Source organism: Mustela nigripes, chromosome 10 (assembly GCF_022355385.1).
Source record: "Mustela nigripes isolate SB6536 chromosome 10, MUSNIG.SB6536, whole genome shotgun sequence".
Classification (NCBI taxonomy): Eukaryota; Metazoa; Chordata; class Mammalia; order Carnivora; family Mustelidae; genus Mustela; species Mustela nigripes.
In genome coordinates, this window is record NC_081566.1 from 18,733,180 (window position 1) to 18,746,919 (window position 13,740).

The 13,740-nt window shown below is 40.7% G+C and overlaps 1 protein-coding gene across 1 annotated transcript in view; it reads left to right on the forward strand.

The window, feature by feature from the left end:
* The first annotated feature begins 210 nt into the window (after positions 1 to 210).
* Positions 211 to 13,740, forward strand: part of DHX9 (DExH-box helicase 9) — a 52,502-nt gene continuing 38,972 nt past the window's right edge. Inside the window, exons 1-3 of the mRNA XM_059412737.1 lie at positions 211 to 359; positions 3,594 to 3,726; positions 4,409 to 4,549. Coding sequence (XP_059268720.1) covers positions 3,616 to 3,726; positions 4,409 to 4,549 — 252 coding nt within the window. The 5' untranslated portion in view covers positions 211 to 359; positions 3,594 to 3,615. The remainder of the gene's footprint in view (positions 360 to 3,593; positions 3,727 to 4,408; positions 4,550 to 13,740) is intronic.

The following is a 13,740-nucleotide window of genomic DNA, read 5'->3' on the forward strand; positions in this document are numbered from 1 at the left end:
TTGGTACGTCAAATGCTTGCGGTCCCCACGGCTCAAAAACGTTCAAAAGCAAGGAACAAGGGAAGAATCCAGCCTGGAGCGCAGCAGGCCCAGCGCTGCAGATCTCCCTGGCGACCGCATGCGCCGCGGGGACAAGGTGGCTGCGGCCCCGCCCCTCCCTCCGGGCGCCCTCCGCCCTAAACTCGCTTCGTGCGCATGCGTACGCGCACCGACCCCACCCCCCTGGCGCCGCCGTCGGAGCCATTTCTCCGCCGCCTCCACGCGAGCTGCGGTGTGTTTGCCGGGTGTTTCTGACGAAGGCCGCGGCCACCGGCGGTCCTGAGAGGGCTGTGTTCTCGGACGCCAGGAAGCGGACGCCGGTAGGGGAGAGACGTCTTTGCTACCCGTTGAGGGGCGTGGGGCTCCGCGCTCCCGCAGCCGGGCTTTGTTGCGAAGCGCGGGCGACGGTGGCGGGTGGGGGAAGGGGCGAGGCGGCCGCCGGGTTCCCGGATTGCGGGCTGCGTGCTGCTCGCCGCGCCACGCCTGCGCTGCCCGAGCCGCGGTGTAGACCCGTCCCCCCCCCCAACCCGCCCCCAGCAATGGCCAGTTCTCTTGTTCGAAGCAGCCAGACCCCACTTCCTCCTCCGGCCTGCGCGCGGCCGAGGCGCTGTTGCCGCCGAGTGAAAGGGGGTGCATGGCCGGGTGGGGAGCCCGCGGTGACGCCACACACACCTCGGGCCCTTCATCCATTCATTCCGGCCACAAAGGCCAGGCGCCGTCCTGCGGGCTCGGTGGTGGGGCCGTGACCACGTAGGGGCGCAGCCTTTCCCCTCCCGCGCGCAGGTTTCGGTGGTGGTGGCGGGAGGGGACGGGGAAACAAACGTCCGCAGGCTCAGTAAAAGGATTGAGGAAATGAAGCTCGTCAGGGGAGAAAGCTAGTTTCGCCATGGTCGCAAGGGAAAGCGTTTCCGAGGAGGTCGACTGTGTAGCTGATACGTGGGCCCTGAGGTCGAGAATGCGTCAGCTCGGAAGATGCGGGGAGGGGGGGAAGCAGAATGGCAGAGGCAAGGAGGGATTAGCGCTTGAGAACGGAGACTGGGAAGGAACAAAGAAGGCCATCTTAGCGGAGTATGGTGAGAGCAGTGACGAAAATGGAGTTTCGGGCGGTCAGAGTGGAGACGGGGATCTAGACCTAGAGATCCAGAACGTTATTGCAGCCGTCCAGGGTGCGGTAGTGGTGGCCGGGATGGAGAGAAGCGAATGGATTGGAAACCTGTTCGGGAGGCAGAATTGCGTGTAGGTCCGGAGTCAGACTACCTGGCTTGGAATTCTGGGTCTCCCAGTTAAGAGCTCTCTGTCGTCTCTGGGGCAAGGTATTCTTTGTCTCCGTTTATTCATCCGGAAAGGGGGAGAATAATAATAGTCTTTTCAAGACCTGTACCCCTAGGGCAAATAATACATTAAATGTTAATAAAATAATAACCACAATAAAGTTAACTTAAAAATGCTAAAAAAAAAATAGTCTTATCTGTATAAGTATTGTAAGGGTTAAGGAAAATAGAGGATCCTCTAAGGTTACCTCCTGGGGCATGCTGAGGGTTCTCCCAAGGGGATAGCTGTGGAGGATCTGGAGGGAGTGTACGACTCCCAAGTTGTGGCAGGAGTAGCTTGGTGGATGGCGGTGCCATTTCGGGAGAGGGAAACACTTGGTCTGAGGGAAGAAGGAACAGGTTTGGGGAGGAAACTTAAATTTTTACGGAGGTGTCAGGTTAGCATTTGCTCATGAGTGCTGTGGTTGAATGAATTTGATTTTGGAGCTTAAAGAGAAAAGATTTAAGTTTGCAGTATTTATTTGGACACTGAATATAATGGAGTTAGATGAGACTGCCTAGGAAGGAAGGAATTTGATCGTGTAGTCCCTTCATATTTCATGGTGCTCATTCGTCTTGAGGTCTTGTTTTTTTTTAACTATTAAGGGGTGGAGTCTGCAGATCGATAGGAGCTTTCCTCAGCTTTTCAGTTAAAAGGATTTCCGCAGGGTTAGGCTGGGGTCCGGTTTTATGATGTTAGATTTAAGTGCTAACAAAATGCACTGAACAGAAGACAAAGGTTTAATGCTAGTAATAGGGTTTCTTCTCAAAGAAGACCAATTTTTTGCATATTTTTTCTGGATCTTGCCTTTTTTTTTTTTTTTTTTAAATAAAATTTACTTATTTATTTTTGAGAGAGAGAGAGTTCATGTGTGTGCTGTGGGGAGGAGGAGAGGGACAGTGAAAGAGAATCTCCAGCATACTCCCCATTGAGCATGGAGCCTCACACTGGGCTTGATCCCACAACCGGGAGATCATGACCCTATCCGAAATAAAAAATCAGAGGCTTAACTGACTGAGCCACCCAGGTACCCTTCAGATATCTTGCTTTTAATTTAGATTCGGATTTTAGACTCATAGGCTCCATATCTTTTGGTATATTTATAAACTAGATTAGAGGGAGAGGGCCAACAAGTATGGTATGGTACACACCAAGAAAACTTAATATCCTCAAATTTAAATGAATAGCAGGACCTAAACGAGAGATTTGGTACTTAACAGGTTGGTGTTCCTAGTACTGAATACTTACTGTATTTGGACTTAGTGCAGTAATATATAGTGTACGACTTTGAGGATAGTCTACTAGGAGATGTCTCAGAATGAGAATAAACTCTGATTTACACACAAAGTGATTGATGACTGTTTCTCAGTATAGTAGTTTGAATTTATGCCTCCACAGTGGGATAAGGTTAGGGAAAATTAAACTTTTCTCTGCCCTTGTTTCTTGCTCTGTAGAGAGACAGTAATGGTATTTACCATATAATTTCATCTCCCATTATTTGAGGATTAAGTGAGTTAACACATAAAGTGCCTCTTTTAAAAGGTCGGACATTACATAGATTTTTATTTTTTTAAGATTTACTCATTTTGAGAGCGCATGAGTGCGCATGGGTTGGGGGGAAGGGGAGAGGGAAAGAGTCCTCAAACTGACTCCCCTCCTAGCCCTGAGGCAGAGCCTGACACTGGGCTCAGTCCCAGGACCCTGAGATCATGACCCCAGCTGAAATCCAGAATCAGCCACTCAACTGACTGAGCCATCTGGGCACCTCACAAAAAATGTTTTAAGAAAAGGTCAGGGGTACTTGGGTGTCTTAGTTAAGCATCCAACTTTTGATGTGGACACAGGTAGTGATCTCAAGGTCGTGAGCCTTTCTAGCCCTCAGTCAGGCTTCAGGCTGAGCTTAAGATTCTCTACCTTTCTCCAAAAAAAAAAAAAAAAAGTCAGAATCACTTGTAGTCACCCAGAGATCACCATTTTGAGGGTTATTTCTTTTTTAGTCTTGATTTATGCATATATACTTTTATGTAGTTCAAATCGTGTAGTTTTGTGTCCTACTTTTTTGTATAATGTCATAGGATTATGTCATTATGTCAATTATGTCATTAAAATTTTGTCATAAGCAGTTTTAATAGCAGCATTGTAGAATAGCGTGTGTTTAACCTAGATTTTCAGTTAATTCCAGGTATTGGTCACTTGCATTGTTTGCTTTTATAAATAATGCGATTTAACTTTTGTTTTCTTAGGTTGGAAGAAGACACTTGAATCATGGGTGATGTTAAAAATTTTCTGTATGCCTGGTGTGGCAAAAGGAAGATGACCCCATCCTATGAAATTAGAGCAGTGGGGAACAAAAACAGGCAAAAATTCATGTGTGAGGTACTACAGAATGCAGTTTACATATATGTGATTTTTTTTTTTTTTTTGGCACTTATTTTGGTGTTAAAACTGTTTTCTGTTAGGAAACTGTGTTTTATGTTCTTTATTGTTGCTTGCCTGCTCTTTTGTTTCATTATAAATCACTTCCAAGTGAGCATTACTTTTAAAACTATCTGATAGGTAAATAATTCTGGTTAGAACGTGTATCTTCCTCAGCTTCCACAGTACCAATAGTGCAGATAAGAAAAGTTGGATCAGCTGTTTCAGTTTTACTATTTTCTGTAGAAAGTGGAGCAATTCTTTATTGATTAAAGTCAAATTGCTTAAAATAAATGCAAATGGAAAGCTTGTTCTTGGGTCTTATAAAATCAGATTTTAATGTGGAACATTCTGTTATAGAAGAAGAGAATATTTGAAGCACATAAATTAATGTTGTTTTCAGATTAGTTTATCAATGGACAGCACAATTCAAGCTTTTTCACAAGTCAACTTATAAATTATCTTAGTTGTGTTATTTTTAGTGTTTTTGTGGAGTATATCTTCAACATTTAACTGTTGAACATTTAACTGTTTATCTCTTAATGGCCTATTGAATTACATATTTTTTAAGTCTCAGAATTAACCCAGGTCAATTTCCTCTAATACTTTTTTTTTTCTTTTTTTTTTTTTTGGACTGTTAAAGGTTCGAGTGGAAGGTTATAATTACATTGGCATGGGCAATTCCACCAATAAAAAAGATGCACAAAGCAATGCTGCCAGAGATTTTGTTAACTATTTGGTTCGGATAAATGAAGTAAAGAGTGAAGAAGTCCCAGCTGTTGGGGTAAGTACTTAGGCAAGCCAAGTCCCTGGGTTGAGTTCCTGAAGATTTTGATTTTAGTCTGATTATGTACCTGACTTGTGGGCTTGGGAAATTCCTTTAATCTCTGTGTCTTGTGGTTTTGTATATTTCATTCATTCATAAACTGAATGAATGTCATGTTCTGTGTACTTCCAAAGAAAACTTTTTTTTAAAAAAAGATTTATTTATTTATTTAACAGAGATCACAAGTAGGCAGAAAGGCAGACAGAGAGGAGGAAGCAGGCTCCCCGCTGAGCAGAGAGCCCCATATGGGGCTCTATGTGGGGCTTGATTCTGGGACCCTGGGATCATGAGGCTTTAACCCACTGAGCCACCCAGGCGCCCTAAAGATAACATTTTAAACAATATGAAAATGAGGAAAACTTGAAGACACGGTGTTTACTCCCATTGATAATTCCTTATTACAGCAGAAAGAACATTCTATTTTCTACAATGGCATATCATTCTTGTGTTTTTGATACCATGATTACTTCAATGATATTGTATAAGTATGCAGCAGACTCCTTTCTAGTACTCTTTTTTTTAGAGTTTAACTTTATTTCTCATTTAATTAAAAAGTGAAAATTTGAGTTTTCACAAAGATGAATTCTTAACAATATAAAAAGATTCACATTATGATTTAAGTAAATACCTAAGGTAACTTAAATGAAAGATTGAGTGTTTGTAAAACCTTTAGGAATAATATCTGTTTTGGTTTTAACAATTTATTTTCATCGTGTTTGTATTCTGACTTATTTATAAAGGTTGATATAAATGTTTTATTTTCTTCCATTTCTTCCATTGCTTTGACCCAGAAGTTAGGAGACTTACTCTCTAGTATATTGTACCACTAGATAATTGCAGTTGGTTGGCCCATATGCAAAATAAAGGGATTGGACAAGGTGATCTTGGAGATTCTTTATAGCTATGAAAAGAATGTTGAAAATATCTTTCAAATACTTGGAACACTGGCATTTTACTTCATCTGTTATGACCTGTTCTGTATCTTTTAGCCTCTTCCCTCTTTCTTAATGTGTAGGTTTACTCAGGACAAATTCTTATTTTTGTTTTATGTGAAAATTTTTTTTTACCTTCTGTCCCACATATTTTCACTAGATGTAGAATTCTAGTTTGCCAGTCCCCTTTTCTTTTAGCACTTGTTTTCTTCCATTGTTACCTGATGAGAAGTTAATTATGACCAAATCATTTCCCTCTATATGTAACGTGTTATTTTCTTTAGCTGCATTTATGTTTTTCTTTGGTTTCCAGCAGTTTGACTATGATGTGACTAGGTGTGGTTTTCTTTGTACTTACCCTGCTTGGAATTTGCTGAGATTCATAGTAAATCTATGTCTTTTACCAAACTTGGGGAATCTTTGGCTGTTATATTTTCAAATATTTTTGCTTTCTTTGTTCTCTTCTCTGACTTTTGGGACTCATACGGTAAACTTTTGTGTATTATCCCAAAAGTCTCTGCGGCTCTTTATTTTTCTTTCTGTTCTTCAGAGTGAATGACTTCTGTTGCTTATCTTCAAGTTCATGGGTTATTCTCTCTCAACTCCCTTTTGCTCTTGTCAGTCCATCCAGTTAATTTTTTATTTCATATATTGTCTTTTTTGTTTCCAGAATTAACAGATGGTGGTTGTTGTTTGTTTGTTTTTCAAGAGATTTTATTTCTCTGGTGGCATTTCTTACTGTTTCATTCATTATAAGCATGTGTTCATAATACGAATGAATTTTACGTCATTGAGCATAGTTATAATAGCTGTGTTAAAATTCTTGACTAAATCTGACATCTGGGTCATCTCAGGTTGGGTTCTTTTGATTGTTTTTTCTCTTGAGATTTGTTTACCTTCTTCTCTGTATGTTTTGGATTATATCTTTGGCATTGTGATAATTATATTCTAGAGACCCTAAATAATGTTATATTTCTCAAAAGATTGATTTTGTACTGTCAAGCAATTTGGTTGGACTCCTATGGCAGACACTTATCTTTTGGGTAAGAGCCCAAATCTCATTTCAGTTTTCTGATCCCTTGCTAGGGAGCTTGGAATTTGTCTTGTACATGTGTTGTTCAGGGGTTAGCCAGTGATTTGGGCAGAGTTTATACACAGAATTTGAGATTCTTCCTTTTTTCTTTCCCAGGATTGCCTTCTCATTTTCTAACAGCCATAGTTTCCCCAAGCTTGCATTCTCTGATTGTTAAGGCCAGAAAGACTGGGTTTTCTTTAGAGTTTTAACTGTCTCACATGGTCTTCCCTTAGGCTAAAAGCCATAGTAGACTGGAATTACAGCCTTTGCTATTTCTTACTTTCTCATTTCAATTTTGATGAAGCTTCCAAGAATGAAGCAAACTGAACTGAGTCAACTTCTGAAGATAAAACTTAAAAGAAGTTACTGGGAGCTGCTAATTTATATTTTGACTGCTTCTTAAAATTTTGTTCATGGATCTGATAAAATCTAGACCTCTTAATATTTTTAAGGCCAAGCCCCTAGGGCACTACAGCTCTTTTCAGTTTTTGCTTATACACAGCTCACTCTTTGTAGATAATTAAGCTGAAGAAGCCTGGGAATAAAGTTTGAAATAAGGTTAATAAAGTTCTTTGCATACCAAAAAATAAAGTATCTTGTAGGCAGCATATAGGTGGTTCATGTTTTTTTATCCAATCATTCACTGTTGTTTGATTGGAGAATTTAGTCCATGTACATTTAGTTACTAATAAGTGTGTGCTTACGCCATTCTGTTCATTGTTCCCTAGCTATTTCTCTAGTTTCTATCTCTTCCTTTTCTTCCTTTCTTTGTGATTTGAGGATTTTCTTTGTGGTATGCTCATACTCCTTTTTCTAATGTGTATTTCAGATTTTTGCTTTGTGATCACCATTATACTTATATGTAACAGTGAATATTGTTAATGTTTTAAGTCAGTAACTTAAGTTCTAAAGCACAGCATTTTTACACCCCTCACCAGGATGTTCTGTATCTTTGGTGTGATAGTTTACATCTTTTTTTATTTTGTGTATCCTTTAGTTATTAAAATCAGTTAACTATTTTTGTTTTTTAACAAATATAGTAATTTTTAAATATTAATTTTTAGTTTAAAAATTAATTTTAAATTAAAATTAATTTAAAAATTAAATTAGTAAAAATATATTTTTACTATTTTTGTTCATAACCTTCAGGCTAGTTTTATAAGTAATTAACCTATTACTTTTATTATATATTAGCTTTTCCATTGAGGTTTATTCTTTCATATTTCTTCTTGTTATCAGTAAGTGCCCTTTGTTTATGGTAAAGAAGTCCTTTTAAAAAGATCTCTTTTATTTGAGAGAGAGCACAAGCAGTGGAAGCTGCAAAGGGAAAGGGAGAAGCAGGCTCCCTGCTAATCCTCAGTCCCAGGACTCTGGGATCATGACCTGAGCCGAAGGCAGACAGTTAACTGACTGAGCCACCCAGGTGGCCCAGGAAGTCCTTATAATGTTTCTTGTAAGGCAGGTTTAATGGTAATGAATTATTATAGCATTTGCTTGTCTGGGAAACTATCTCTCTCTCCTTTGGTTCTGAATGATGACTTTGCCAGGTAACGTATGTTCTTGCTTGGAAATTTTTTTCCAGCACTTTGAGTATATCATGCTACTCCCTTCTGGTCCACAGTTTCCGCTGAAAAATCTGCTCATGGGTGGGGATTCCCGTGTGTGTAATGAGATTATTTCTCTTTTGCTCCTTTTTATTTTCTCTCCTTTCTTTACTTTTTGGCATTTTAATTATGATGTGTCTTGGTTTGGGTTTCTTTGCATTCGTTTTTATAACTATCCAGGCTTCCTGGATCTGGTTGTCTGTTTTCTTTCCCAGGTTAGGAAAGTTTTCAGTCATTTTTTTCTTCAAATAAAATTTCTGTCCCTTCTCTCTCTCTCTTTCCATCTTTTGGAAACAGTGATATTTTTCTGTAAGTCCCTTAAGGTATCAACATTTTTTGAGTTCCACCCCTGGCTTTGACTTAACTGATCCTTTCTTTTCCATCTGGTCTGCTATTTAACCTCTCTAGTGTGATTTTTTTTTTTCAGTCCTGTTACTATATTTTTTTCATTCTCTGTGACTTCTCTAATTGGTACTTTCTTATATTTTCCATCTCTTTGTTGAAGTTCTGTGTTCATACATTCTTCTCCCCAGTTTGGTGAACATCTTTATGACCGTAATTTTAAAGTCTTTATCAGATAAATTACATAGTTCAATTTCACCAAGGTTTTATCTATTTCTTTCATTTGAAATATATTCTTGTTTCATTTTTTTTATGTTGGTTTCTACTTCTCCCAATTCTTGAAGGAGTGGCCTCATGTAGGAGATGAACTTTTTGTTTAAGCCCCAACCCAGCTCTTTGCTGTTTCTTTTTTTTTTTTTTTTTTTAAGATTTTATTTATTTATTTGACAGACAGAGATCACAGGCAGGCAGAGAGAGAGGAGGAAGCAGGCTCCCTACTGAACAGGGAGCCTGATGCGGGGCTTGATCCCAGGACCTGGGATCATGACCTGAGCTGAAGGCAGAGACTTTAACTCATTGAGCCACCCAGGCGCCCCTCTTTGCTGTTTCTTAAACGTCTGTGCTTGTCCAAGCTGATCTGTTGTATTTTTAATAGCGCCTAGTAGTTAAGGATGTGCTAATAAGATCACTCAGTGTCCCAGAGAGTAGGATCTCAGCACCTAGATTCAGGCAGACTAGAAGCCTGACCCTCAGGCAGTAGCTTTTAAAAGTATATGACTATATATATGGTTCTGAGGTGCCAAAAGCATAAGCCCTGCTGGCCACCAGAGCCAGGTAATCTAGAAGTGTTCCCTGGGCAGCAGTTGCAAATATTTGGGCTCCAGATGAGTGTATAATTTCCTTTTTTTGGGATACACCAATAAGCTAGAAGAAGGCAGAGGAAGATTACCAAGATGACATCTATAGTGTATGTTCCTTCAGAGCAGCTGCATAGGCAGTGTGTGCCAAACTTGAAGCCTGCCTCTTTCTCACTGTACAGTGCCTGGTGTTGGTAACCTGCCAAGAACTGTTGACATAGTCCCATGGGACTTTGCATTCCCAAGAATGCAAGCCCCTCTGGCCCTCCCAGAGCCAGGTGATTGAGGGCATCCCTGGATGTTAGCTGCAAAAAGCAGATGCATGTAAAGCTTTCATTCAGGAGACACTGGCACTCTGGAACAGAGGGAGATAGCACGTTCCCTCAGAGGTCTCTGGAAAGGATAACAGTCAGCCCCTAGGTGCCTATTTGATTAGAAGCCTACTCCTCAGACCACAGTCATGATAATGAGCTACAAATAGGCCTCCTTCACAGAAAGACAGCTCCTGGGTATGATATGGTATGATAGCTGTTTAAAGAGCTATCTTCAGTAAACACGGTATAACATATACACTTGTCAGATCACTATGTTATACACCAGAAACTAATATAATATCATATGTTGACTGTACTAAAAAAATTAATAGAAAAAAAGAATGCTTTCTCCATTGGTTATAGTCTTGTGGGACCCAGGAGTGTAAGCACACTGGCCACCTGAGCCAGGCAAAGTAGAGGTGTCCCCTGGCAGCCGTCATGAAATTTGGAGCCACAGACAGGTTCTTGAGCTCCTTTTTTTTTTTTTTTTTTTTAAAGATTTTGTTTATTTATTTGACAGAGAGAGAGAGAGACAAGACACTGTGAGAGAGGGAACACAAGCAGGGGGAGTGGGACAGGGAGAAGCAGACTTCCAAAGGAGCAGGGAGCCTGATGCAGGACTCGATCCCAGGACCCTGGGATCGGGACCTGAGCCCCCAAGGCAGATGCTTAACAGCCAAGCCACCCAGGCGCCCCTGAACTCCTGTTTAAAGGGTAATGCTGGTTATTACAGTCCTGTGTGACAGGAACACAAGCTTCCCTGGCCTCCAGAGCCAGGTGATAAAGAGGCATCCCCTGTGCAGCAGCCCCCCAAATTGGGGCACCACACACATGTAAACCTTCTTTTCTAGGAGTTACTGGTGCTGTGAAGCATGAAAAGATAGTTCCCACTGGTCTCCATTCCTGGGTAGTGTTCCAGCAGACTTCTAGATGTGTTTTTAAAGTAGATGCCTGTGCCTTGGGCCAAGATTTTAATATAAACTGGTGTCTCCTTCACTTTAAGTGTGGGTTTAGTTGGCTGCTTCTGAGCTGGGCTTTGGGACAAGGGACTCCAAGCGCATAAGCACTTTCAGAGGCTTTTTACAGATTGCTGCCATGTGGGTCTCGGAGTATAAACTCTGTTGGTTTTTAAAATTAGGTGTTCTGGACACTTGCTTCAAGTGTATATATTAAATATTGAGGGTTGAATTCTTTGCTCATCAGGGAGGAGTTCCAGATTGAGTTCCCACCTGGCTGTGGGTTGCCACATCTGAAGTGGGGTTTATGGCAAGATTGCTCCAGCTTCCTACCTGGTGGGGTAGGATGTGGTTTTTTTTTTTTTTTTTAAAGATTTTATTTATTTATTTGACAGAGATTACAAGTAGGCAGAGAGGCAGACAGAGAGAGAGAGGAGGAAGCAGGCTCTCTGCTGAGCAGAGAGCCCGACGTGGGGCTCGATCCCAGGACTCTGGGATCATGACCTGAGTCGAAGGCAAGGGCTTTAACCCACTGAGCCACCCAGGCGCCCCAGGATGTGTTTTTTGATGTGTTTTTTTTCCCCTTCTTTGCCTGATACGTAGTCATCACTCAGCTAGCTTTTAGATTTTTTTTTTTTTTAAGAATTTATTTATTTATTTGACAGAGATCACAAGCAGGCAGAGAGGCAGGCAGAGAGAGAGAGAGGAGGAAGCAGGCTCCCCATTGAGCAGAGAGCCCGATGTGGGACTCGATCCCAGGACCCTGAGATCATGACCCGAGCTGAAGGCAGAGGCCTAACCCTCTGAGCCACCCAGGCGCCCATTAGATTTTTTTTTAATTTCAGAAACTGTTTGCATATGTAGCTGTAGACTCAGTGTGTCTATGAGGAAGTAGGTTCAGGATCTTCCTACATCACTATCTTGAACCAGAATGCTTGGTAGCCTAAAAAAATAATAGTTTAACTTGATATGCATTTCTTCTGTTATTTAGTAAATGGAATATTTCTTTATGATGTTCACCCGAATTTTTTTTTTTTTTTTTTTTTTTTTGGGAGAGAGAGAGAGAATGTGTGCACGTAAGTGGGAGGGAGAGAATCTCATTTGAGTTGTCTGTTGATTTATCTATCAGCTCAAGTTTTATTAATTAGGTATATTATGTATATAAGTTCTAGACTTAAATGTTTTTACAGTGTTTAATACATACTAATTACAGAAATTTTGCAGAACATACAAATTGTAAAGGCAGCATGAATGAATTATGTTCTTGCCAATAGTTTTGTTTTTGCTTTGATATTTATTTATTTAAAGATTTTATTTATTTATTTGTTAGAGAGTACACATGCGTACAAGCAGGCAGAGTGGCAGGCAGAGGCAGAAAGAGGGAAGCAGGCTCCCCGCTGAGCAAGGAGCCGGATGTGGGACTTGATCCCAGGACTCTGGGATCATGACCTGAGCCAAAGGCACCGGCTTAACCAACTGAGGCAGCTTAATCAACTGAGCCACCCAGGCGTCCCTGCTTTGATATTTAAATGTGAATTTTAATTGATAAAATACATGTTGCATATACTATTTTATAACCTGTTTGTTTCACTTAATGTAGTAGTACATTTTTCAGATCATTAGATTTTCCTTAGAGCCAAGGTTATATACTACCATACACTTTTAATACCCTCTTACTTCTTTTTTAATACCAGTAGACTTAACAATGTTTCAGGTATAAAGTACGATTCAGCAGTTTCATAACATTGTGTCCTGGTCATCAGGACAAGTGTACTCCTTTACCCCATCACCTCTTTTCACCCATTCCCCCCACCACCACCTACCTCTCCTCTGGTAATCATGAGTTGGTTTTCTGTAGTTAAGAGTCTGTTCTTGGGGCCCCGGGGTGGTTCAGTCAATTAAGTGTCTGTCTTCAGCTTCCGTCATGATCTAAGCATACTGGGATTGAGCCCACATCAGGCTCCCTGTTCAGCAGGGAGTTTGCTTCTCTGTCTTCCTCTGCCCCACTTTACCCCTCTTGTGCTTTCTGCCTCTCACGCTCTCTGTCTCAAATTAATCTTCAAAAAAAAAAAAAATCTGTTTTTCTGGTTGTGTCCCCTCCCCTTTTTATCCTTTGCTCCTTTATTTTGTTTCTTAAGTTCCACATACAGAGTTTTTTCTGTATCTCTACTATTGCCATTTTAATTACTGTATGTTGTAGAACTCCTTTGATTGATTTTGTTGGGGGGATCTCTGCGTCTTCTGGATCTAGATATCTGTTGCCTTTCCCAGATTAGGAAAGTAAACTGGTTATTTCTTCAAGTAAATTTTCTGCCCCCTTTTCTCTCTGGGATCCCTGTAATGTGAATGTTATTTCTGCTTGATGAAGTCACTGAGTTCCCTGAGTCTCTCCTCATTTTGCATAATATTTTTTTCGCTCATTTGTTCTCCTTGATTACTTTGCATTACTCTTGTCTTCTTGTTCATTGATTTGTTCCTCTGCTTCTTCCAGCCTATTCCATCAAGTGTATTTTTAGTATGTGTGCTGCCAAAGCGAGCACCATCAAGTGTATTTTTAATTTCATTTATTGTGTTCTTCATCTCTGATTGGTTCTTTATGTTTTCTGTCTTTCTTAAGGGTTCTCACTGATGTCCTCCACTCTTTTCTCAAGTTCATTGAGTATCTTTTTATTTTTTAATCATTGAGTATCTTTATGATCATTACTTTAAAGTCTCGATCAGACATGCTACTTATATCTGTTTTATGTCTCTTGCTGTGGTTTCCTCCTGTTTCATTTGTGACATACTTCTCTGAGTCCTCATTTTGCCTACCTCTGTGTCTGTTTCTTTGTGTTAGGAAAGTCAACTACATCTTTTGATCTTGAAAGTAGTGGGCAGAATATGCCCTTTTATTTTATTTTTTTTTTTTTTAAAGATTTTATTTATTTATCAGAGAGAGAGGGGGGCAGAGAGCAAGCACAGGCAGACAGAGTGGCAGGCAGAGGCAGAGGGAGAAGCAGGCTCCCTGCCGAGCAAGGAGCCCGATGTGGGACTCGATCCCAGGACGCTGGGATCATGACCTGAGCCGTT